General features: G+C 37.8%; 2 protein-coding genes across 2 annotated transcripts; one reads left to right on the forward strand and one right to left on the reverse strand.

The window, feature by feature from the left end:
- Positions 1-581: 581 nt before the first annotated feature.
- Positions 582-2596, forward strand: LOC134795757 (U1 small nuclear ribonucleoprotein A). Its single transcript, XM_063767693.1, has 4 exons — positions 582-793; positions 913-1151; positions 1726-1994; positions 2323-2596. Exons 1-4 carry the CDS (start codon positions 790-792, stop codon positions 2480-2482), a joined length of 672 nt encoding a protein of 223 aa, XP_063623763.1. The 5' UTR covers positions 582-789; the 3' UTR covers positions 2483-2596.
- An 8680-nt stretch (positions 2597-11276) lies between these two features.
- On the reverse strand, positions 11277-18250 carry LOC134795279 (integrin-linked protein kinase). Its single transcript, XM_063767074.1, has 8 exons — positions 17968-18250; positions 17166-17331; positions 16587-16771; positions 15780-15949; positions 14889-15034; positions 13197-13421; positions 12256-12444; positions 11277-11779 (listed from the first exon to the last, which is right to left on the reverse strand). The coding sequence occupies exons 1-8, from the start codon at positions 18054-18056 to the stop codon at positions 11591-11593; spliced, it is 1359 nt and encodes a 452-aa protein (XP_063623144.1). The 5' UTR covers positions 18057-18250; the 3' UTR covers positions 11277-11590.
- Positions 18251-22762: the final 4512 nt, after the last annotated feature.

Consider the following 22762-nt stretch of genomic DNA (forward strand, 5'->3'; position numbering starts at 1 on the left):
TCCCTGCACTCTCAGCACACCCCCTACCCTCGAGGACTTTTAGTATGTTTATCTGGACACCATACGGTATACCTGTACCAATTTTCAAAACTACACGAATTATTTCCGCAGATTTTTCTAATTTGCTTGGGTTATTGAAAACCTTAATTTTTTAACTTTCTCATTGACCCCCCAAAAGTAGCCCCCATGCTTAAAATTCATTTGTTTACGTTACATGACTTAGATGTTCGTCTTTGGGTCACTAATTTACATATGTGTACCAAATTTCAACTTAATTGGTCCAGTAGTTTCCGTGAAAATAGGCTGTGACAGACGGACAGACAGACAGACAGACAGACAGACGCACGAGTGATCCTATAAGGGTCCCGTTTTTTCCTTTTGAGGAAAAATCATATAAGGTTAGTAGATTTTTTGTCAAATATATTATTTTCTGAATTTCTTCTAACAAAATCGATTTACCTACCCATACAATACAATAATATAAAAATGTGACTAGAGCAGCAAAAACGTGACTTTTAGGGAAATGAAACGTAACTTATTACTCCAGAGCCCTGGCAACACTGTCAGCGATATTGATGGCGAGTTTTTCTGGCATCGGCATTTTTGAGATTTCAGTGCAGTTTTTGAAATTATTCCAGATTTGTTGTTTAATATCAATCGCTAGTGGATATTCATCGCTGCAAGTTTGTGTCGTGGTATAATCACTACTGGGTCAAATAAACAGTAGTCAGTATTCTAACCTCCAAAGAATCTAGTCGTTATTAGTGTTAATAAATTAAATCTTCAAAGATGAGTGAGTATAAGTTACTTATAAAGTCACTTTTGTTACATATTAGCTATGTATTTAGCAGATTAATTTGATTTTGTAATAATTTTAAAATGTAACCTTAAAATAACTTTCTATATTTACAGCGATGGATATTCGGCCAAATCACACGATCTACATAAACAATTTGAACGAAAAGATCAAGAAAGAGGAGTTAAAGAAGTCTCTATATGCTATTTTCTCACAGTTCGGCCAAATTTTGGACATAGTCGCATTGAAAACCCTAAAAATGCGAGGACAGGCATTTGTTATTTTTAAGGAAATTTCGAGCGCAACAGTAGCTTTGAGAAGTATGCAAGGATTTCCTTTCTATGACAAGCCCATGGTGAGTCTAAAATTTTCTGTACTATTAATACTTTACTTTTAATTTGCAGACATGAAGCTTTCCATAGAATAACTATTTGACCATAGAAAAACATGATTGTGGTGTGGTGTAACTGGTCCTTAGAATCCAGAAAAACATTTTAACTTCATTCCTTAAAAAAATATTTAAAGAAAATGTAGAAGAAAAATCCCCAGTTCATTTGTATTTTAGAGGTAATAAAAACTATAAAAAGGAGCTTCTTTTAAAAAAAATAAGACAGCAAAACCTAAATACAACTATTTTCTCAACTATTTTCTTAGTTTAGTTAGTTTTCTGTTAACCCCTGGAGCGCCCCAGAATTACCGTAGTATGGAACTCCTATACTAGTTACCAGCACACGTGTCTGTTTAGGGCGCTCCACGGGTTAAGGAAGTTGTTATTACATATTGACCCCAATAGGACCTGGGCATTTGATACCACTCAAATTATAGCAATAGAAAGATATTCATTAAATTAATTCATTAGTAGAGTAACTGGTACATAATACTGAATGACAAATACAACTGTTTTGACCTTAAATATTCAATTATTCCAGAGAATCCAATACTGCAAGACTGACAGCGATGTCGTCGCCAAAATCAAGGGCACCTTCCAAGAGCGTCCCAAGCGCCCCAAGATGCCCAAGGGCCTGGACGACAGCCGCAAAAAGAAAAACAAGGATGCCCGCGCCAGCATGATCCCTGGCTTCGGACAGCCGAGCATCCTGAACCATACCAACATCGAGCAGCCGCCTAACCAGATCTTATTCCTTACGAATCTGCCGGATGAGACCTCGGAGATGATGTTGTCTATGCTGTTTAACCAGTAAGTATTTCTTTTTATTTGTTTAATTGTAGGTACAACAAACAAAAGCAAACTACTTAATACATGTAAAAAAAATATATATAAAATATGTATGTGTATGTTGTATGTATGTGTGTGTTGTACAAAAGTCATTATCACCCATGCGTTTAACTGTTAAGACACCCTAGGACAGGGGTCACCAAATGGCAGACAGCGGTCCGGATCTGGACCGCCAACCTATATTAATTTAATAAACTGAAGTAGAAACGGACTCATATTATTGGCTTGTAGAAACCAGCAAGAATTAAAAAGTAAGTGACATAATCTCACATTATTTTGTCTTTTCCAGATTCCCTGGCTTCAAAGAAGTCCGTCTCGTACCAAACAGGCATGATATTGCCTTTGTGGAGTATGCGAACGAGATGCAGTCCGCCGCAGCAAAGGAGGCCCTCCAAGGGTTCAAGATCTCTCCCTCACATGCTATGAAGATTACCTTCGCCAAGAAGTAGTATATTAAGTGATTGATTTGTATATTATGAAATAAAGTACAAAAAATACTGAGATCTGTTTTGAGCATTGCACTACGCCTAAACAGCTCTCCTGGCTGTGATTAGTTATTTAAACTATAGTTTTTTTCCTGTCTATCCTATTTTAATAGTTCTGCGAAACACGAACCTAGCCGCCGTCATACAATGGACGTTAAGGTGGCGACTGACGAGCCTTCCAACAGTCCATATAGCGTGGCTGCAATCCAAAATCGGTCCGTGAATGTCAAAAACGTACAATGTTTAATATTAGGATGCCGTCCATTTGGATGAATCCATTGTAACGGCATCCATTTGGAAGGCTCGTCAGTGGCCTGCTTTACGCTCTCATTCTAAAACGATTTCTGAAATAACATGAAATTTGACATCAACGTTCAAGTGACATAGGTAATTGCGTCAGTTCACCGTCCAGTGCCTGTTTCCGCAATTCTTCATAGCAACTACGCAAAGTGGACGGAAACAAGCACTGGACGGTGAACTGACGCAATTACCTTATATCTATCAGGGGCCTGTTTCTCAAAAGCTTGTAACTTGTAATACAAGTGGAAGTCCTAACAAAAGCTGTCAAAAAGTGATATTCGCTTGCATTACAAGTTACAAGCTTTTGAGAAACGTGCCCCAGGTACCTAGTAATTTTCGTTCCTAAAAATTGTAATACTAAGAAATTAGAGAGAGTAGAAGTTTCACATACAAAACTTCTATATACTTACTTGCCAAAATTAAGTTTCATGGTAATTTAAGCATGCCGTTTTAAAGTGACAACTTCGAATGTTTGCGAGCGACTGTTTGGCGGCGAGTTCGTGACATAAGAGGACAAGAAATCATCTTATAAGTACATAAGATAAATTTTAATTAATTTCAGATTGAGATATAAAGAAATTAGAACTGTAGAGTCAGACCAAGATAACTGCAGCGATTTTGATAGCACGGACTGTGCAAGTGTCATTTATTTTATACGTCATAGTTTACTATACATATATTATTATACTCTTTGTGTCATAGTTTCATACAACTTTGACGTTTAACTTCTGCACAATCGATGCTATCAAAATCGCTGCAGAGTTATCTTGGTCTAACTCTAGTTTGTGCAGTCCATGAATATAGAATCTTTCAGTAAGAGTAGCAACGAAAGCGCTATTATTGTTTGTCCTTGTCAGTCTCAAATTTTTTTTATTCCCCCCACCATAAATTTAGTATGGTGGGCAACAAATAACTCGACCAATCATTTTGTCGCATTGCGTATACTATATTCTGTCCTTCACGGACGCAGGCATAAAGCTCGTCTATAGGATACTACCTTCCTTCTTCCTCGCGTTATCCCGGCATTTTGCCACGGCTCATGGGAGCCTGGGGTCCGCTTGACAACTAATCCCATGATTTGACGTAGGCACTAGTTTTTACGAAAGCGACTGCCATCTGACCTTCCAACCCAGAGGGGAAACTAGGCCTTATTGGGATTAGTCCGGTTTCCTCACGATGTTTTCCTTCACCGAAAAGCGACTGGCAAATATCAAATGACATTTCGTACATAAGTTGCGAAAAACTAATTGGTACGAGCCGGGGTTCGAACCCGCGACCTATATTACTTACTTTACTCTTTGCCCGCGACCTCCGGATTGAAAGTCGCACGCTCTTACCGCTAGGCCACCAGCGCTTCGTCTATAGGATACTACCATCTATGGTATACGTCAAGTCAACTGTGAAGTGCAAAAGATTTATAAAATATTGAAATCCGTGTTTCGTGTTCATGTATTTTAAACGTATTTGAATTGAACTTAAGAATTCAACAAATATGGTGAGTTGCTCCATTTTGTGTTGTAAAAGTGGTAGCTCCCGGCAAAAAGAGAACAACGTAACTTTTCACAGGTACGCACTGTATTTTACTCTTTGGTCCTATTATCAATCATGCTTAAGTAACAGTATCCTACAATCTATAACAATCAAAATCTTGTTAAAAAAGCATTTGTAGTAAAAATAACTCATAAAATCTTAAAGGTACTTAAATAAAAAAAAATACATTGTTGACAAATTTGTCAGGTAATTAACCACACACAGGTTAATTAACCGACCAAATTATGTACACATATTGACAGTAAGCCGTCACCCTTTTCATGATGTGTATGCAATTTAGTCGCATTGCTATTATTCGAGGGATAACAGCCCTTGATGCTTATAGCAAAGAATAGATAGTATAGAGGGGTCCTGTCATAGTAAATTTTGTAGTCACAGTAAATTTACTGCCATCTATCGACACACGACTAAAACTCAAAATGAAAACGTATAAAATTATCAAAAAAATGTATATATATATGGATAATTGATTTTATTATTTTTATATCATTTTGACTCATGTTCATTCACTGATATCTGTGTTAAAATTGTTAAATATGAAATGGTGTCGTCACGCCATCTAGCCGAGCATAGGCCAAAGGTGTGTGCGCCATCTATCCGAGAATAACTTTTTCTCGATTTCCGAGGCACGTTTTTTCCTTAAGGTGGGATCAGACGGTTCACTCGGATGAATGTTCACTCGAGTGAACGTTTCATTTTCCTTTCATTTCACGTTCACACGGCTGCTGGAAAGATTATTCATTTTTTCTTTTCTTTCACTATGGCGTCGAATGAAGTTGTGCGTCTTGGTATAAGTTTAATTTGTGATCAAACATTTAATAAAGATTTTAACAAACAAGATGCGACCTTGGATCGCAAGAAGAAATTTATTTGGAGCCTCGAATACATTGCTGAGAGAACTAGCCGATGAAGATCCGAAATCGTATTGCAATCATTTGCGGATGACTTAAAGTAATTTTGTAGAACTTCTATTATTAGTAATAGGTCCGTTAATAGCGAAAGAAAACACTTTAGTGAGAGACAGTAGGTATACCTAGCCGAATAAAACTCCAAATTGTACTGCGATACCTTGCTACTGGCGATTGTTTTGGAACTCTAAGATATTTATACAGAGTAGGTACCTAGAAATACCATATATCCTACTTTGTTCGTACAACTTGAACACCATTTTATTGATTTTAAGTTATCTTTGTCTAGCTAGGTAGTATACCCACAGGATTCGATAAAAATATGTAAAATCCGAATGAACGTTCATTTCTGTGTTCACACTGTTCATTTTTTGTTCATTCGGAGTGCGAGTGAAAGATGCTGAATGAAAATATCCAACATTGTTGGATTCTTTCACTAATGAATTCATTTTTCCTTTTTGGTTCATTTTGTGTTCAGACGTGTCACTTTGAGTGAAAGATGAATAATGAAACTAAAAACTACATACCCTAAAATTGGGGTATTTCATATTATAAAACATTTTTACATATTTGTTAAATAAGTAATTTTGCTGTACAACTGGAACTGTATGAACAAATTAAATGGAACTGTGTTTAGAATCGCCCATATAAATAAAATTTGCATTTAAAATAAGTTAAAGCATTTCGGTTTTCACCATCTTTGGGTCATCCGTAAATTACGACACACTAATTTCATAATTTTTTGACCCCTCCCCCTCCTTGTCGCACTTGGAAAACCCCTCCACCCCTCGTGTGACGTCACTTATTTGGTAATTTTGTTCTTAACAAATCGGCAATTTTGAATTCGTTATTATTATTTTAATAAAAAGGGTAGTTAATCTTTATTGGGAAAATGATACATATACATAAAAAAATATTTTTGATATAAGTAGACATTTTTATGATATGATTAGGTATAAAAATTACATGAATTAAAACGATTATCATTGCAAAAACTAGTTCTTCTACTGTACAGCCAATAATTTTTTTAAAAGTAATTTTCCGTTGTAGAGAAGTTAAACTGTCGTCACAAAGTTTGTGACTCCCTCCCCCATGTTACATTCAGAACATGTCATATTTTCTTGACTCCCTCCCTCCAAACCCAAACCAGTGACTTAATTAATTCTAACGTTTTCGGGAGTTTTGCCACAACTAATCTAATTCTAAGATATGGCGCAGGCACTAGTTCCTATTTTGCAATAAGACTGACATATTACAAAATGAATGTTATCTTTATTACTTATCTCCAGATTTCCACGACATGCAGCCACACGAGATAAATGGGTAGCAGCTACCGGAAGGAAAAATTGGACACCGACGCCAAACTGCAGAATATGCTCTATTCATTTCCAGGCGGATTGTTTAAGCAAGACTGACGGAAGAGTGTTTGTTAAAAAATTTGCAACACCAACGTTGTTGTTACCTAAATTACATAATGAATCGATTCAGTTCAAAAATGTTGGCGCTTATGCGGTTAGTTCTACTTCAAACACAATGAAAATTAATGGAACGTTTAAAAATATTGCCGCTCAAGTGATAAGTTCTACTTCAAACACAGTGGAAATTAACGACTCTTCTAGTAATCACGATGCCACCTTGTCGCCGAGGACATTGAAACTGACGGAGAAATTGAGACGGAAAACGATTTTAGCCGAGTCTCGTGGGAAACAAATCGCTGCATTAAGATCAAAGACTCGAAGACTTCAAAATAAGATTGCAGAACTATCTGCCATAATTGAAAATTTCCAATCAGGAAGTTGCTGATTTACTATTTAATTGAACTCTAAAGACTTAAACTTCCTTAAGCCAAATAACAGTAAATTTTAATTAGAAGTGAGTAAATTTGCATTAAATTTAAGTACACTTCATTAGTCCAGCTTATACCTAAATGTTCTTAGGCAACATTTTTCAACGTGCCTGCCCCACACGCGTGGTGGTACAAAACTGTTGATGGAGAACAGACCAGGATTTTGTTCATGCTCTTAAAAGTACAAGCAATCCGTCCAAAATATTTTTGTGGGGGTTTGTTTTGACGAAATGGCCATATGATAGGTATTAAATAAAGTTAATTTGATTTGTAATGATTTACAGTTAGTATTTTCCTAACGTTTTGGTGTGGTTGTGGTATAAAGGGTTAATTTTAATCGCACCAAGCATGTTCATGATATCAAATATTGGGGAATATGGTATCCCCGCGTTTATGTCGTCTTCCTCACGGGCGCACGTGGTTTGGCCCGTCTATAGGATCCTATATCTATGCTCAGCTTAGTTGAAATGGTAGTTTTTGTACAATTTGATATGGGAACACCGATTAAACGTCAAATTGATACTGACAGTTCCCCTTCCTAGAGTCTAGACGTCAAAACAACGCCCTACTTTGAACTGAGCTATAAAATTAACAACAGAAACTCGTTTTTAAGAAAATGTACATAGATGAAACTGAAAAATAATCATCATGGATGTAACTTCCAACACATTGCCGAATATAGTCGACGTGGAATGGAAACTTGAAGTAGTGACAAACGCAACGGGCGTAGGCTCAGACAACTTATTGTATACTGTGGTGTTAAAGACTGACTCTGGCGACGACATACGCTTTACTTGTGGAAGCCAGGAGCTGCAGGATTTAGTGTATAAGCTGAAAGACTTGGTACGGCATTGTGAGACGATGAAAACTGAACTGGCGTAAGATTTAGTGTATGGTGTAAAATAAATGTTTTTAACGTAATTTTTACTCTCGTTTTACTTCCTTTCCTAAATTCAATTTGTGAGACGTGGTACTGAGCTCAGTCATTCCTTATATGGAGCAGTATTTTGTATGGGGATAGCACCGCTATCCTAGGACACCTGAGCTCAATGTGGTGACACTAGGGCTTCCAAATACCGGACCTCTTGCAATACCGGTATTAATACCGAAACTGTCTTCATCAATACCGGGATCCCGGTATTGACTATGAATTGCTTAAAATTTTTGAGTTTTATTAAAAAAAGGCTCACTGTAACACCGGATATGTATGTCCTTAGCTTAGGATATTAAACAATAATCGCCATCTGCAATAATTATCATTTCACCCTCCAGGTTGCTAATCAATTTATCCGCCTTGTTGACTTCACCAGTAACACTTTTAGTTCAACCTAATAAACCAGCCAACTATATTCAAATTTGCCACCAAAAATTCGTTTGCCATACTACAATTCCTTGCTTATTTCTTTCTAAAGACCGTATCGTTAATTATAGTGACAGATAAAACCTGGTCTAACTGTTGGTATGTGTATTATTTTGTATTACTATGTTCTTAGAGTATGATCTGAGGGTATTTTTAAGCTATATCTGATTTAAGAAGGTTGACATATTTTTTTTTATTTTATGATTATGATGCTTTTAATACTGTATAGCAAATATAGTCCGGACAAGCCTATCAAGCTGAATTTGAGACTATTTCACCGACTCTTTGGTACGATTTAAAGTAACAAAAGGATAATAAGCTGCCAAAACATGTTATCTAAGTGTCCTCTTCATGATTGCTCAATTGAGCAGCTGCGGAATAAATGTGGTGAATTTTCATTTTTACATAAAAACGATTTTTCACCCGTTTTGGAATCCCTTCAATTTCTGATGCAAGCGAAATGACGAAGACAGCTAGAAGAAAGCACTAATTAAACACATGTGTTATTTTGAAATAAAAATATAATACAAAAAAAACAGCTAAGTAAAGTTGTCCCCATAATTAACGATACGGTATTTACTTATTAGTATAATTTTAAGAGTTATTATATTAATATCATATCCTGAACATCAGAATTCATCACCAAATATTTATCTAACGCATATGCACTGATCTTGTTTCAATTAAATGATCTACTTTAATTAAATGGGCTAGTAATCTTCTTGATACAGCCGAATTTAATCATTTTAATGGATTTTAACCGTTATACTCGGCACATTTTCCTTGTTTTGAAAATACCGGGATCCCGGTATTGCATTAAAAAATACCGGTATTGAAAAATGCGTTAAATCAGACGGGATCCCGGGATCCCGGTATTGGAAGCCCTAGGTGACACTCAAGTGTATTAAACTTATCAGAAAACTAGCAACTAGAACTGAAAGGTAAAAGTATAAATGAAACAATAATATGTGTAAAATTTTCATAAGTTATTCATATAATATATTTGTAACATAAATTAATATTAATTTCATTTCACATCAAAATAGCACTAATTTTTTATTAATTAGTACCACATCCATCACTATTAGAAAACAATTAAGGGGCTGTCCATAAATTACGTCATCGATTTTTGACCCCCCCCCCCCTAAATTCATCCAAAGATCATGCTTCGAATGACCCCGTTTCCTCCTACGTCACGCTACCATCATCCAATGTCCAGACTCCCCCCCCTAATTTGAAATGACGTAATTTATGAATAGCCCCTAAGAGCGTTTTCACATTGTCTAATATTGAATGTCGGATATAGCTAAAAATCAGTAAAAACTAAAAACTTTTTATATTTTTTTTCCTTTAAAGATATATGTAAAAAAAAGCGTTGACGCCATAGTTGATTTTAATTTTCCAATATCCTATAATGGATTGGACAATGTGAAATGTGCTCTAATATACCATTTAACTAGATTTACAATTCATAATCATTTACATTTTAGTCAATAGTCATTGTAAGGCACAATGTTACAAGCAGTTTACATAACACTTGATAACACCTACACTACAAGCAATTGGCAATTCATTATGGTACCGTTAAACCACCCCACTATTGTGCAAAAGCTCCCAACTATAGTCCAAATCTAAATTGAATATCTTCGGTCAGGTGTGAATATTATTTGAATGTTGCAGTTCTAAGGCAAAATATTCTCACCTAAGGAAAAAAATTGGGCAAAACTAAAACAAGATTAGTACATATTGATAATTAATTATGTGTTGAACTTGGCGTAGTTTTATTGGACTATTGTGGGGTAGTTTTACGGTAAGTACCTACATTGATTTAAATGTATATTTTGTTATTTAGAGATTCATGTTAAACTTATAGCTATTTCAATGTAGGTATGCAGTTGGTGGAATCCTTCAAAATTAATAAAATCTGTATGATGAGTCTCATAGTAATTTTAAAAGTTATCTGAACTTTTTAAGTACATGCATTTGTTACAATAGCACCTAGTTAAATGTTGTTTTAAAAACACCTCTTAGCAATGAATACAGAGAATGCTTAGAGTCCTAACTTTTAAAATAAATCTTTAGTTTCATTATGTTAAATTTAGATTATTTTTTGTTTAACCTTACACCATTTGTATCCAATCAAAAACTGAATACAATAATTGAGAAAAAATCTTGAAAAAAGAATACAAAAATACAACCTTAATACAAAAACAACAATTACAATACTGGCAGTTACAAATCAAGTGATGTGTCAAAAATATAAAATTAGAAATCAATGATTTATAATAGATTTATATATTTAAATAATTTTGTAGAGTTAGACCAAGACAAATCTGCAAGGAGTTTTATAGTACATAAGCACACGCAGTGCAAGTGTTATTTTAAACGTCAAACTTCTATGAAGTTAGTGTACTTGCACTGCATTTGTATTAAAATCGTTGCAGACTTTTCTTGGTCTAACTCTAGTAATATTATTTCTTACGTCATTCATATGTATATAAAACTTTGTATACATCTGTGTATATAATAAGATGGCACTTGCAAAAAAATTACCCATTTTTGTATGCATATTAAAATAATAACCTCAACTACTTTTATACGGTAAATGGGACAGTTGAATCTGGGTTATAAAATTGTGTGGTTAAGATCGGTTTTCCTAGGATAGCGGTACCGTCATATAGCGGCCGTCTCCATACTAAATAATACGGCTAAATAAGGATGTCGTAGTATTTGTATGGGGACGGCCGCTATATGACGGCACCGCTATCCTAGGAAACCAGAGAATTAGGGTTATTTTTACTTGCTCATTTTCTCAAGAATAGAAGAAAGTATCATGTTCAAGGAGGGCCGCTTGCCGATATCTTCGTTCGTGCAGAATGCATAGAAATATTTAAAAAAAAATGGTTGGGTTTCCGCATCTCAAAAAAATCTGTTGGATAGAAGATACAACAGACAAATAACAGTCACACTTCCCCAAATAACCTAATTAGACAAACTAGTTCCCAGTAATACCATGCTTATGAAAATTAAAAATGAGTGTACGGGACTGTGTTTTGGGGAAGGGGACAGTTAAAGCTGGGTTATAAAAATTTGTGGTTTGGGTTTTTTTACTTGTTCATTTTCTCAAGAATCGGCAGTATCATGTTGAAGGAGGGCCGCTTGCCGATATCCTCGTTCATGCAGATGCGGATGAGTTTGGCGATGTGGGGGGACACGCCGGGGGGGATGGCCACGCGGAGCCCCTCGAGGGCGATCTTCATGCCGCACTCCATCGGCGATAAGTCCGCGAAGGGAACCTGCGGAAGTTTTAATAAGAGTATATCCGTTATTTTATTATCATTGAATTTTAAATACCTCTCGTATTAGCTTGGTATTATTTGGTATTATGTATAGGAGATACATAATGTAGCCTTTGAAAGTAACCTTACATTAAGATGGTACATCCCGTGTAGCCCTGAAAATAAACTAATACCTATCGTGATGCCTGTGATGGTACTTTGTATCTCTCCCGTAGCCTTGTTATTTCAACAAAGAAATTTTTTTTTTTTTTTACAAAGAATTAAAAAAAAAAGCATAAATAGAAAGAACAATCATTCCGAACAAGCATTTTTTTAAACAAGATGTTTTCTAAAAAAATACTTAATATTGGAAATTCTGTACTTCTCGTGTATCGTTCGAATCGATCGATGCGGAGACCGTTTGGGACCTGCCTATCCAGAAGTCGACGTCATCCACCCGACGATGACCTAAACATTGGGCTGGTATCGGGTACCTCTCTGGTGGCCAGCTCCCACAGCAGCACGGCGAAGCTCCACATGTCGCAGGCCTCGGCGTTGCGCTTGGCGCGGGGCCGCTGCAGCGCCTCGGGCGCGAGCCACGCGGGCTGGTAGCAGCGCCCGCGCTCCTGGAACGAGAACTTCGAGTCCGCCATGTTGATGCGCGCCGTCATGTCCTCGTCGATCTGGGGGGAATAATAAATATGGGATAATCTTACACAAATCTGGAGGCCTCGACTGAGAAGCCGGAGGGATGGAAAACCACGAGTCAGATGGTCGGACGACATTAGAAAGACGGCAGGGCCGACCTGGCATAGAACCGCCGCATACAGAACAACATGGATCCATGAAAGAGGCATATGTTCAGCAGTGGACTCAAATATGCTGAGAAGAAGAATCTTACACAAATAGACCGATTCCCACAGACCCCCACAGTGAGCTCAATAAAGAAGTGTCCTAGGTGGGCGATATAAGGGTGTTTTTGTTCGTTAGAATTTGATAAAATTTGGTAAGATTACAGCTCCCAGCCTCTCACGCGGAATGAGCGAAAATAGCAATCGAGCAAAGTTTACTAACCCCTCGTGTCAATATTGATACCCGAGCAAGCGAAAGGTTCCATTCCAAAAATGAACCATGAGCGTAACAAGTGGTTCTAAAGTGGAATCTTGAGCGTTGCAAGGACTTCAAGGGGGTTAAAGGCTATCTAGTGTCGATGTTGTGGCTATATCATAGAATGAATAATTTCGTGATGTGGCAATAATTTCATAATTGGTTTGTTACTGACAGGCTTAAGATACGAAGCGGCACAGTACCTACAAACTATCTTTCACAACAACTCTTTTAGACCAAAACAGAATGTTCCATAATAATTAATAAACATGCCGTCAGTTATTAAAATACAAAGAAGACCTTTTAGTATCCGACGGCACAAACTCACCATAACATGCCGACTATTAAGCTGGTACAACGGCAGCTGGTGGTCCTTGTCCTTCTGCAGCGAGTGCAGATACGCCATCCCCTTCGCCACGTCGTGCGCGAGCCGCAGCGCCGCCGCCGCGTCCACCACCACGCGGCCCGCGCCGTGCAGCAGCGCGTACAGCGAGCCCCACGACATGTACTGGCAGATCACCACGAGGGATGGGGGGGAGGTGCAGCATCCGACCTGGGGAATTACGCAGTTATACCAGTAGGCCTAGCACATGATTGGCGCTAGATAGACTACCCGTTGGGCTGAGTGAACACAACAAGCGATCGACTGCCCGCCTGTTTCCGGCCGGGCGTCCCTACACTACATCTACATCTAGACTACCAGTCTTTTCCTATGTTAATTAAAGAGGGACGGGTAGTATATCTCGCCGCGAGATACTGTCGCCTAGGCTTGTGCCTGCTCGGTCACTACAGAGAGCGCTCCGCTCTCGGTCAATCGGTCAAACGAACTAGTTCGGTCTTTTAGTTCCTTTAGTTCAGTTCGGTCGTTGAGAGCTGGAATGAATATGAACGATTTGGCAGCTGTGGCAGTAGTTTTTTTTTTTTTTTTGACAACTGAATTACGATTTAAGTTGTACGATACTATATGACGGTTAAACATTAAAAAGCTTGACACAATAACAACAATTATTTGATTTTCCTTCATACTTTTCAGGTTTAGGACTGTGTGTCACTCTTTTATCTCGTTCGCACTCGTGCCAGCGTCATTGTGAGCCATTTCGTTCAGTCTATTTTCTGTTTCACTCATGTCAAGCGCTCACCAATCCCACTGAACTAAAGGACCTAAAGACCGATTAAGAGCGTGCAAAAAGATTTAGTTCCTTTCGGTCCTTTATGGGATTTCATTCTTAACAGTTCTTCGTTCATGACCGACACAAGCCTACTGTCGCCCCAATCATGTGCTAGCCCGGCAGGGAGAAGATATGATATAAAACAAATCACTGTCTATGTATCGAAGAGTTCCTTTGACTACCTTGCGACGACTGCATCGTCAGATCAACCTCACATGCATCTCAATCAAAATGTTAGAATATTATTGCATTGTCGTCGGAACTAAACCAAATTTCAGCTCAATCAGACACCAGGATATGTGTCAAATGCTCGAAACAAGATTTGAAACAAATAGAATACTTAGCGCCACTTGTACCATCCCACTAACCTGGGGTTAACCCGTTAACCCAGTGTCAATTTCTCCCGGTGACCATAGTAACTCCAGGTTCAACCAGTTAACCCCGGGCAAGTGGCAGTTAGGCCCTCTTGCACCATTCCACTAACCCGGGGTTAATCGGTTAAACCATAGAGTTACCATGGTTACCAGTACAATTTGACACTGGGTTAACGGGTTAACCCCGGGTTAGTGGGATAGTGCAAGTGGCGGTTGCGTGTAAGTATTGTATGTGTTTCAATACTTGGACTTAGAAGTTTAAATGTTTGTATATTACGAACAGCTTCTGTTCCCGTGCTGATGCTGACTTGCTGACACACTCATTCCGACCCCTCTCCCAACTGAATGGACTAAATTGTGTTACTTTTATCAATGCTAATTTTTTCGGCAAATAGATCTTCATTACTTCATAGTTTCCTTTTAAGCCAAAAAACCGACAGTACAATTTTATTGTATCTAAGATTGTTCGTTAGTTACCACGGGCAGTATGTTGGGGTGCGAGAATATCCTGAGTTTCGGGAACTCCTCGTTGAAATCGCGCTGTATGCGAGGCGTACACTCGCGGACGGCTAGTATCTTTGCCACGATGTCGTTCTTCTGCCAGCGGCCGCGCCAGGTTTCACCTGACAACAAAGAAATATATATAAAATTAAAAAAAAAAACCCTCAAACAAAAAAGAAAAGCGAACATTTACCTACCTCAATTACCTTGAATAGGGTGAAGGCTAGCAAACCTGTTTTCAAATAGTTTCATCCATTTTAGAGCTACGGTGCCACAGATAGACACACACACAGGGCCGTCTTAAACTTTGCTGGGGCCCCTGGGCACATAAGAAATTGGGGCCCTTTTGGAAAGTAAAGCAAGCTAATTAAACTAACATTTTTATACTATGATCTTCTATTTATTATGGGTAATCTGGGGGCACGGCAGTGCCCCCGCCAAGTCGAGCATCAAATATACTGTTACTGTCTGTCCTTCGGTGAGGATGGGGGCCCTGGGCACGGGCGTGAGCCCTAATGGTAAAGACGGTACTGCGCTGCGGTCAGCGGTCAAACTTATAGCACCCGTTTTTTGTGTCAGGGGTTAAAGATTGAGAAGTAGGGACTTTCCGGCCGAGTGTGATATAGATAGAGGGCCGAGCGACGCGAGGCCATTTAAGGAACGCGATGCCGGTACACATACACCGGTGCGGTGCGGTGCCGGTGTGCATACACGTGGTTGGTTCATTCTTGTGGTTTTGTATCTTAAGTTCCTAATGACATATGTACCTATAGGTTATGTGTGTGTGTGTGTGTGTGTGTGTGTGTGTGTGTGTGTGTGTGTGTGTGTGGGTTAGGTGTACGAAAAAAATAAAAATAAAAGTTATACCTGAGGGTGTGACTGCCATGCGAGTGTGTAGCGACAGCTCGCTTATGTTGATGCCCTTGTGACGCGAAAGAGTTGCATCTCTCGACCTGGTCCGGGTTCCTAGCCAAGATTGGTCCTTGAATTGAATCTTCTTCATCTCCTGTCCTTGTTGGATCGCTAGCTCGTGCAGTCTGAGAATAATCATGGAAGGTTTAATGTCAATGTGAAAAGTGGTAGTGGAGAAAGCTAAAGAAAGATTCAGTAATAAGATGTATCTGGGTTTATTTGATAGGTTTCAGGAGAGTTGAGAGTAATGGTCGCGTAATATTGGACTCTAAAGTCACAAGTTATGAACTAATATGGTATTGTTTAAAACTGACAGACACACTACAGTTTAGTTTAAGACAAAAATGGAGATGGGCTGGACCACGGCTGGACATTTAGCTAGATACAAAGACAAGAGGTGGACAGACAAAGAGAAATGGAAAGAGATGGAGGAGGCTTTTACCCTCAAGGGATCACACATCGTGAAAATATAACAAAAGAAAAGTCAATTTTGTAACAGATGTGCGAGAAATAAAACTTAAATAATAATCATAAAAAGAAATCATTAGCGTATAGAATAAACAACGTATAGTTCCGAAAATCATCAGTCATCAATTCACTACTATCCTCCTGGAGTCCTATGTTGAGTATCAATGGGACAAAAAAAGTTTAACTAAAACTGGCTCTAAAACTTTATCGCTAGCAACCGGAGTAAACAATTGCGGGGATTCTGATAAATTATTCAAACGTCAATTACTTTTAAATTAATGATAAGTTTGGTACCTTTGAACCATTTGGCCTCTGGTTTTATCCAGTGGTGTATCTCCATCCCTATTAGCCAGAGACACCAAGGCCCCGGCCATCACCAGGTCCTCGGCGATGGGCTGGTAGCCCCAGAAGCAAGCGTAGTGGAGTGGCGAGTTGCCGTGGGCATTGGTGAAGTTCACATCCACGCGGTTTTGTAGGAGCTAACAACATACAAGTTACATGTAATGATTTAAGCCCAAGGATAAACGATTGTCAGAGACCAAACCAGGCTAAAGCACTACAAAAGACACAATAAAAAGAAAATGTTTCAGTCATTCCTATCTATAACATAGTTACGCTTTGAATGCATAACAAATATTCATATAATTTTTAAGTCTGTCTTTTACAAATTTTTGGAACCATGTATGTAGTCCATTTGGTAGGCGTGCGTGGGGCCAAAGCCAACACGTAGAGGCCCCTTGTAATAAGACATTTTACCCTAAGTGTGATGACTGTGAGGGTGATTAATATAATAAAATTATGATGGAAATAGTTTCCCACATTTTAACATGGAAGTCAGGAAAACCATGCCTGATGTCACCACTAAATACATACCAATTGCACTATAGCTCGGTGTCCATGGGCAGAGGCCAGATGCAGGGGCGTGTCATCACCCATATTAGTGACATTGATCCGGGCGCCCCTCTTGATCAGCATCTCTACGATCTTCTGGTGGCCCTCTTTGCAAGCCCAGTGGAGCGGGCTGAAGTCGTGGTCATCACTGGAATATAATGAGTTGTGTTAGGATTTAGGATGAATTGAATACTGAGATAGCTATTATATTTAAAAAAAAATTATTACAACACTTTTGAACACAACTCATCAGAAATATGTAAAACTTGTTTAATTTTAGATATATTTAGGGTTCTTAGTTTTATTCATAGATATACTTAGTTCATAAGTTATATATTAGTCTTTTTATTATCTTATTTGTATATAAATATGTAAAACTCTATGACAAATCCAACTAATGTTATAAATTAGTAGATTGATAAAACTTCATTTCAAGACTACTTTAAGGAAAACAGATTACTAATTGCAACTGAATTCAATAATACATATTTCTAACAGGAAAAACTGAATAAAAAGGTAAGTAAAGTCTTGGTATAAGTCTAATCCTAAAAGTGGCTTAAGGTGCAGGTAGAATGAAACGTAATCGGTAGCGCTAACTACGCTTTCTGTGTACAAATAAACCAAAGCAATCAATCTATTTTGGCTTTACTCTAAAACATTACTAGGCCACGAGAGACGTGACATAAACAGAGTGGGCGTGTACTTCCAATGCCATATGCGGAAAACCTGCCCAGCCATATGGCTCCTAAACACCCTCAAAACCACACTAAACTCCTAAACTTACCCTTGGTTGAAATCATGCTCGATATCATCCAGCCAAACCCTCACTTGTAAGGCATTGCCTTCGCGACACCACTGAAATATATCCTCCATGATTTCTCAAATATATCTCACTCCAGCACAAAATTATATTGACTATATAGATAAGGCACTCTTTCACTTATATCTAAACATGTAATACAAATAGTAAACTGTAAATAAAACAGGAAAAACGAAAATAGTAATATGCGGGCCTACTCATTCATTCATCTCTGTAGATTTGACAGTTTCGCAACCACTAAAATAAAGTATAGCCCGATATAATTTAGAAATGCTTAAAAGTGACATCATTACTGCATTTATATTGCGGTCTCTGTTTTACTACGCATTTCATTGTATCATGTTTTCTTTGTCGCTGCTAATTGCATGATTCAGTAGGTATTTTTAATTTGGCAGCATAGCTTCGGGTTGCTACAATAGAAAAATGTTTGTTGTCTGATTTGAAGAGCTTGCACACAGCGCATGTTGGCGTACTTCATGGACTTTGCGCGAAATTTTGTTTACAACTTTTAGCGAAGCAATGGACTCCAGTTGGACTCCAGTGGCTAGGCTAGAGTATGTACCACTAGGTACGGTACCAATGCAAGCCACCGACGCAAGTTACCCAGGTGTTCTGCATGACATGATAGGATCAAGTAAAGACGCGGGCTAATACAAAATAATACAAGAATGCAGTTTGCTCCTCAATAAGTCGTGTGCAAGCGCATAAACTTTTGGCAGCTAAGATGTTTTATGGTTTTGGCATAAATAGATCGGTACTTTATCAGTCACCGGAAGTCACCTGTCTGGAAGATCTATTTATGTAATGAACTAGAGGTGGCTCCCTCTAAAGCAAAGAATTAAGTAAGATACTAGGTATAAGCTTCGTTTGAATTAGGGTATACAATAGAGAATACGACCACGACTAGAAGTGATAAATCCAAGACTATAATCTTCATTCAGTTTTTGCCCGCGACTTCAAGTGCGAAGAATGAAGATTTCTGCGATAAAAACTAGCCAATTTCAAGTCTCTAACGAGCGACCGTAAGCATCCAGTCAACTCAACAACAGACAAGGTTACTTTCGAATTTATAATATTAGCAGAGGTGCCCAGCCGTTAATCAAAAAGTTAACTTCGTTAATCGTTAATCCGTTAAATAAAAAGTTAACTTCGTTAAACGTTAAAACGTTACTTTTCAAAAGTTTTAACGGAAGTTATCTTATCTTATCTTATTGTTTTCGGGGGCCCTTGCGGATACACTTCGACCCATAGGGATCTTTTGTGCAGTTACCCCCTAGAAGAGATCCGTCAACTACTCAAGAGCTTTTCCCACCATATCCATGTGTCGGATGATGGAGCTCATGGGTAGCGTTTTAAAGTCCTTTGGTTCCAGGTATCCTGCTCCAAAGTCCTTCATTCTTTGTCTGGCGAGGGCGTGACATTCACACATTAAGTGTCTTACTGTCTCTTCCTCTTCGCCACACATACGACAATCGGTGTTGTCAGAGTGTCCCATCTTGGCCAGAAATCCTTTGACCCCGTAATGGCCAGTAAACACCCCCGTTATGATTTGGAGTTGTCTTTTGCTAAGTTTCCAAAGCTTTTTGCTCCAGCAATATAAGGAATAGACTCCCTATTCCTTGCATAAAGAGCTTTGCATGCTTTAGAGTTTTAACGGAAGTTAAAGTTAATCGTTAACTCGAAATCGTAAATATACGCAATAAGAAATAAAACTAGAAGAAATAATCATAAATTTTGATTTTTATTAAAGACTAATCTACTAATTAACATGGTAATAATTACTAATTAATAATAGCATAGCCAATAAAAATATCATTTCTAGCATATGCCATAAGGTGCATGTTCCCCTTCATGAACATGAGTGATATTAAAATTGTCGTCTGATAGCGACGCCCGTTTTGGAGAAAAAATATCTTTTCCCGCCGAAAACAGGCGTTCCACAGCAGCACTTGAAGGTATACTAGTGTTATATTTGAGGCAGCGCGCGGCCTTGGTGTGAGTAGGTACTTAGGTATTAACGATTAACGGACTTAAGAAAAGTTAACGGAAGTTAACAAGTCCGTTACAGGTTTTTAAAGTTAACTTAAAAGTTAATCCGTTACTCGAAAACTTAACTTCGTTAATTAACGATTAACGGATTAACGAGTTAATGCCCAGCTATGAATATTAGTAGGGAAGTATCTACGGGACGTAATTGTAGAGTTACCCCCTTATTCATACGACTTTACGGGCCTGATTTAGTTAAATTATGTTTTATCCCTTTCTCACAAATACATAAGTCAAAATGATAGATAAGGACAAACGATTATTAGCTAATTGAGGTTTGTAGCGCGTTTATGAATAAGGGGGTTATGCTCTGGTTTCCTATGATAGCGGTGCCGTCATATAGCGGCCGTCTCCATACAAATACTACGACATCCATATTTAGCCGTATTATTTAGTATGACGGCCGCTATATGACGGCACCGATCTTTAGTCTGTAGTTTACTAATATTTCAATTACATTGTTGGAGTTAAAATAATATGACAGACATTGTATTCAAAATAACTTTATTTCAAAATACCGTTATAAAGTACAGTAAAGTTAGAACACAACGAAAACAATTCCCTTGCACAAACGAAACGCATCACAGAACGACAGCCAGTGACTGTGAGTAAAAGCTGCATTCGATAATATCTACACTACACTTATTTAAAAAAAGATTCATTCATTGTAAAGCACAGACAAGACATCCTCCAGACTGAGCATAGTAGCTCTACCTCTGCCACAAATACGGTAGTTTTACTCCATTTTCGAGTCGAGAGTGTCTTTGTGTGACGACCGTGTCTTTGAACGGACCAATCACGGCACGGGACCTCGCTCACCTCGTCCCCCGCACCCCCGTATTTTTGGCAGCATCGGTTTCATGGAATAATTGCTCTAAACTCCGTCTAGAGGATTCGTAGTCTATGTTGTAAAGTACGGACGCTAAACACGAGGAATTTCGTACAGTGACCGCGCCATTTCCTATCTCTATCGCACGCGCATAATTATATTGCTGTCCCGCTCAGTGGCATTGACCGCCGACATCATGGCGGGACGGCGATAAAATTATGCACGTGCGACAGAGATAGAAAATGGCGTGTCAATGTACGAAATTCTTCAAGCTTAGCGTGCTTACTTTCAGGCACATATGTGACGTCCCACGGTCAAAGGTACCTTATGGCGGGTATGGAGTTATGCATACCCCAGTAATCTACAATAAATAAGCTATCGATAACACAAAAGATCAACCTTCTAGGTTGCGTAGTTACAGAGATATGATTTTTTGAAAATAATGCTGTGAAATGAGCAACTTTACGATAGAGAAGTTTTAAGTTTAGCCGCCTAAAAAACTATGTTCCTGAAGTAAGTTACATAGTTGACTACAAATAATAATACCTTATATATCTGAGATTAAAAAAGTATTGCGACTTGTTCTGTAATGCAAATAGAAACTTTTGATATCGACTGATTTATGTGTATACTAACCAATCTCTTGAAAATAAAGTTTTATTTCATTTTCACGATTGATTGCAATGAGCTCTCAAGATTTAAATTTTATCTATTAGAAAACGACACTGACAGACAGTTTAAGCAAAAAACAATACCGATTTAGAGGTGAAAATATATTTTCTGACTTTTTCATATAAAATCATAAAATTGAATATTTTTACTTTTAATGTGACACACAATCAATTTTTCTGAGCACATATGAAAGAAATTATGTCATTCAAATGAAATAAATCCTAAAACCCCAACTAAATACTATATTTAACCCCTTATGCCACTTTAAACTTACATAACAATAACAGTATTTGCTCCATACATTTACGAAAAGGTACCTTATGGAAATAAATCTAATAATACATCACTACAAAATATCAATCATATTACAGTTTATCTTTTATGAATAGAAAATATTAATTTACATTAAACTGCCCCAAATTTAATTAGTTCTTCGTCATAATAATCTTAAAAAAGACCAATAATTTGTATGTAATGAAAAGGTACCTTGTGATTAAGTTACATGATGAGGCATGATGATGATGATGGAACAGTTAGGATAAACTAATAATATTTTGGTAATGGTATAAATCGTCTATTTCTTATCAATAATATATTTCGGTTGCTATTGAAGATAAGCGGCATTGAGGTTCAATGACCTCAGATATTCCATAAGGTAATGCGTCGGGTATTGGCATTTTTCAGCAAACCAACGGCTGATTTACTGCATGCGACCAAACTAAATGAAGATTATTCTAGTTAAGAAACACTTGACGAGAGTAACTTTGGTATAATAGCAGGCTACTTGGATTTGTGATGTCGGTCGATGTACGGTTATAATATTTGCGAGGCGCCCCAACCAGAACTGAAATTATCAAATTAGTTTTGCAGAATGCTAATACAGTTCTCTACCAAACTTCTTTTCCCGTATTGACTAGTTTTTTTGGGAATTTTCAATCTTTTTTCCATAAGGTACCTTTTCTACTAAACTCTGAGACGACATTACTAGGCTTATAACTAACTTATAACAAAAATAAAAACAGGTAAACAAACGTTACGCATTAAGGTTTCAGATCACACAATAAAAAAAAATTGAGCATTTTTTCACCTCTTTACAAAACATTTCATATCTCCGAAACTAGAAACCCTCATAAGGTACCTTTTCCCGTGGAACGTCACATATGGGCTGAAATTGTCAGAACTTCAGCACCGGATTGTCTATGGTCACAAAAT

This window comes from Cydia splendana, chromosome 12, assembly GCF_910591565.1.
Source record: "Cydia splendana chromosome 12, ilCydSple1.2, whole genome shotgun sequence".
In the NCBI taxonomy this organism is placed as follows: domain Eukaryota; kingdom Metazoa; phylum Arthropoda; class Insecta; order Lepidoptera; family Tortricidae; genus Cydia; species Cydia splendana.

Excerpts from the sequence above, each read along its gene's own strand:
- LOC134795279 (XM_063767074.1), bottom strand. The coding sequence starts at position 18,056 with ATGGAGGATATATTTCAGTGGTGTCGCGAAGGCAATGCCTTACAAGTG. Across the intron at positions 15,950-16,586 it reads AGAGGCCAAATGGTTCAAAG|ACTGCACGAGCTAGCGATCC; the intron begins GTACCAAACTTA and ends GATTATTCTCAG. Across the intron at positions 12,445-13,196 it reads TTAATAGTCGGCATGTTATG|ATCGACGAGGACATGACGGC; the intron begins GTGAGTTTGTGC and ends TATTCCCCCCAG.
- LOC134795757 (XM_063767693.1), top strand. Across the intron at positions 1,152-1,725 it reads CTTTCTATGACAAGCCCATG|AGAATCCAATACTGCAAGAC; the intron begins GTGAGTCTAAAA and ends CAATTATTCCAG. Across the intron at positions 1,995-2,322 it reads TTGTCTATGCTGTTTAACCA|ATTCCCTGGCTTCAAAGAAG; the intron begins GTAAGTATTTCT and ends TGTCTTTTCCAG.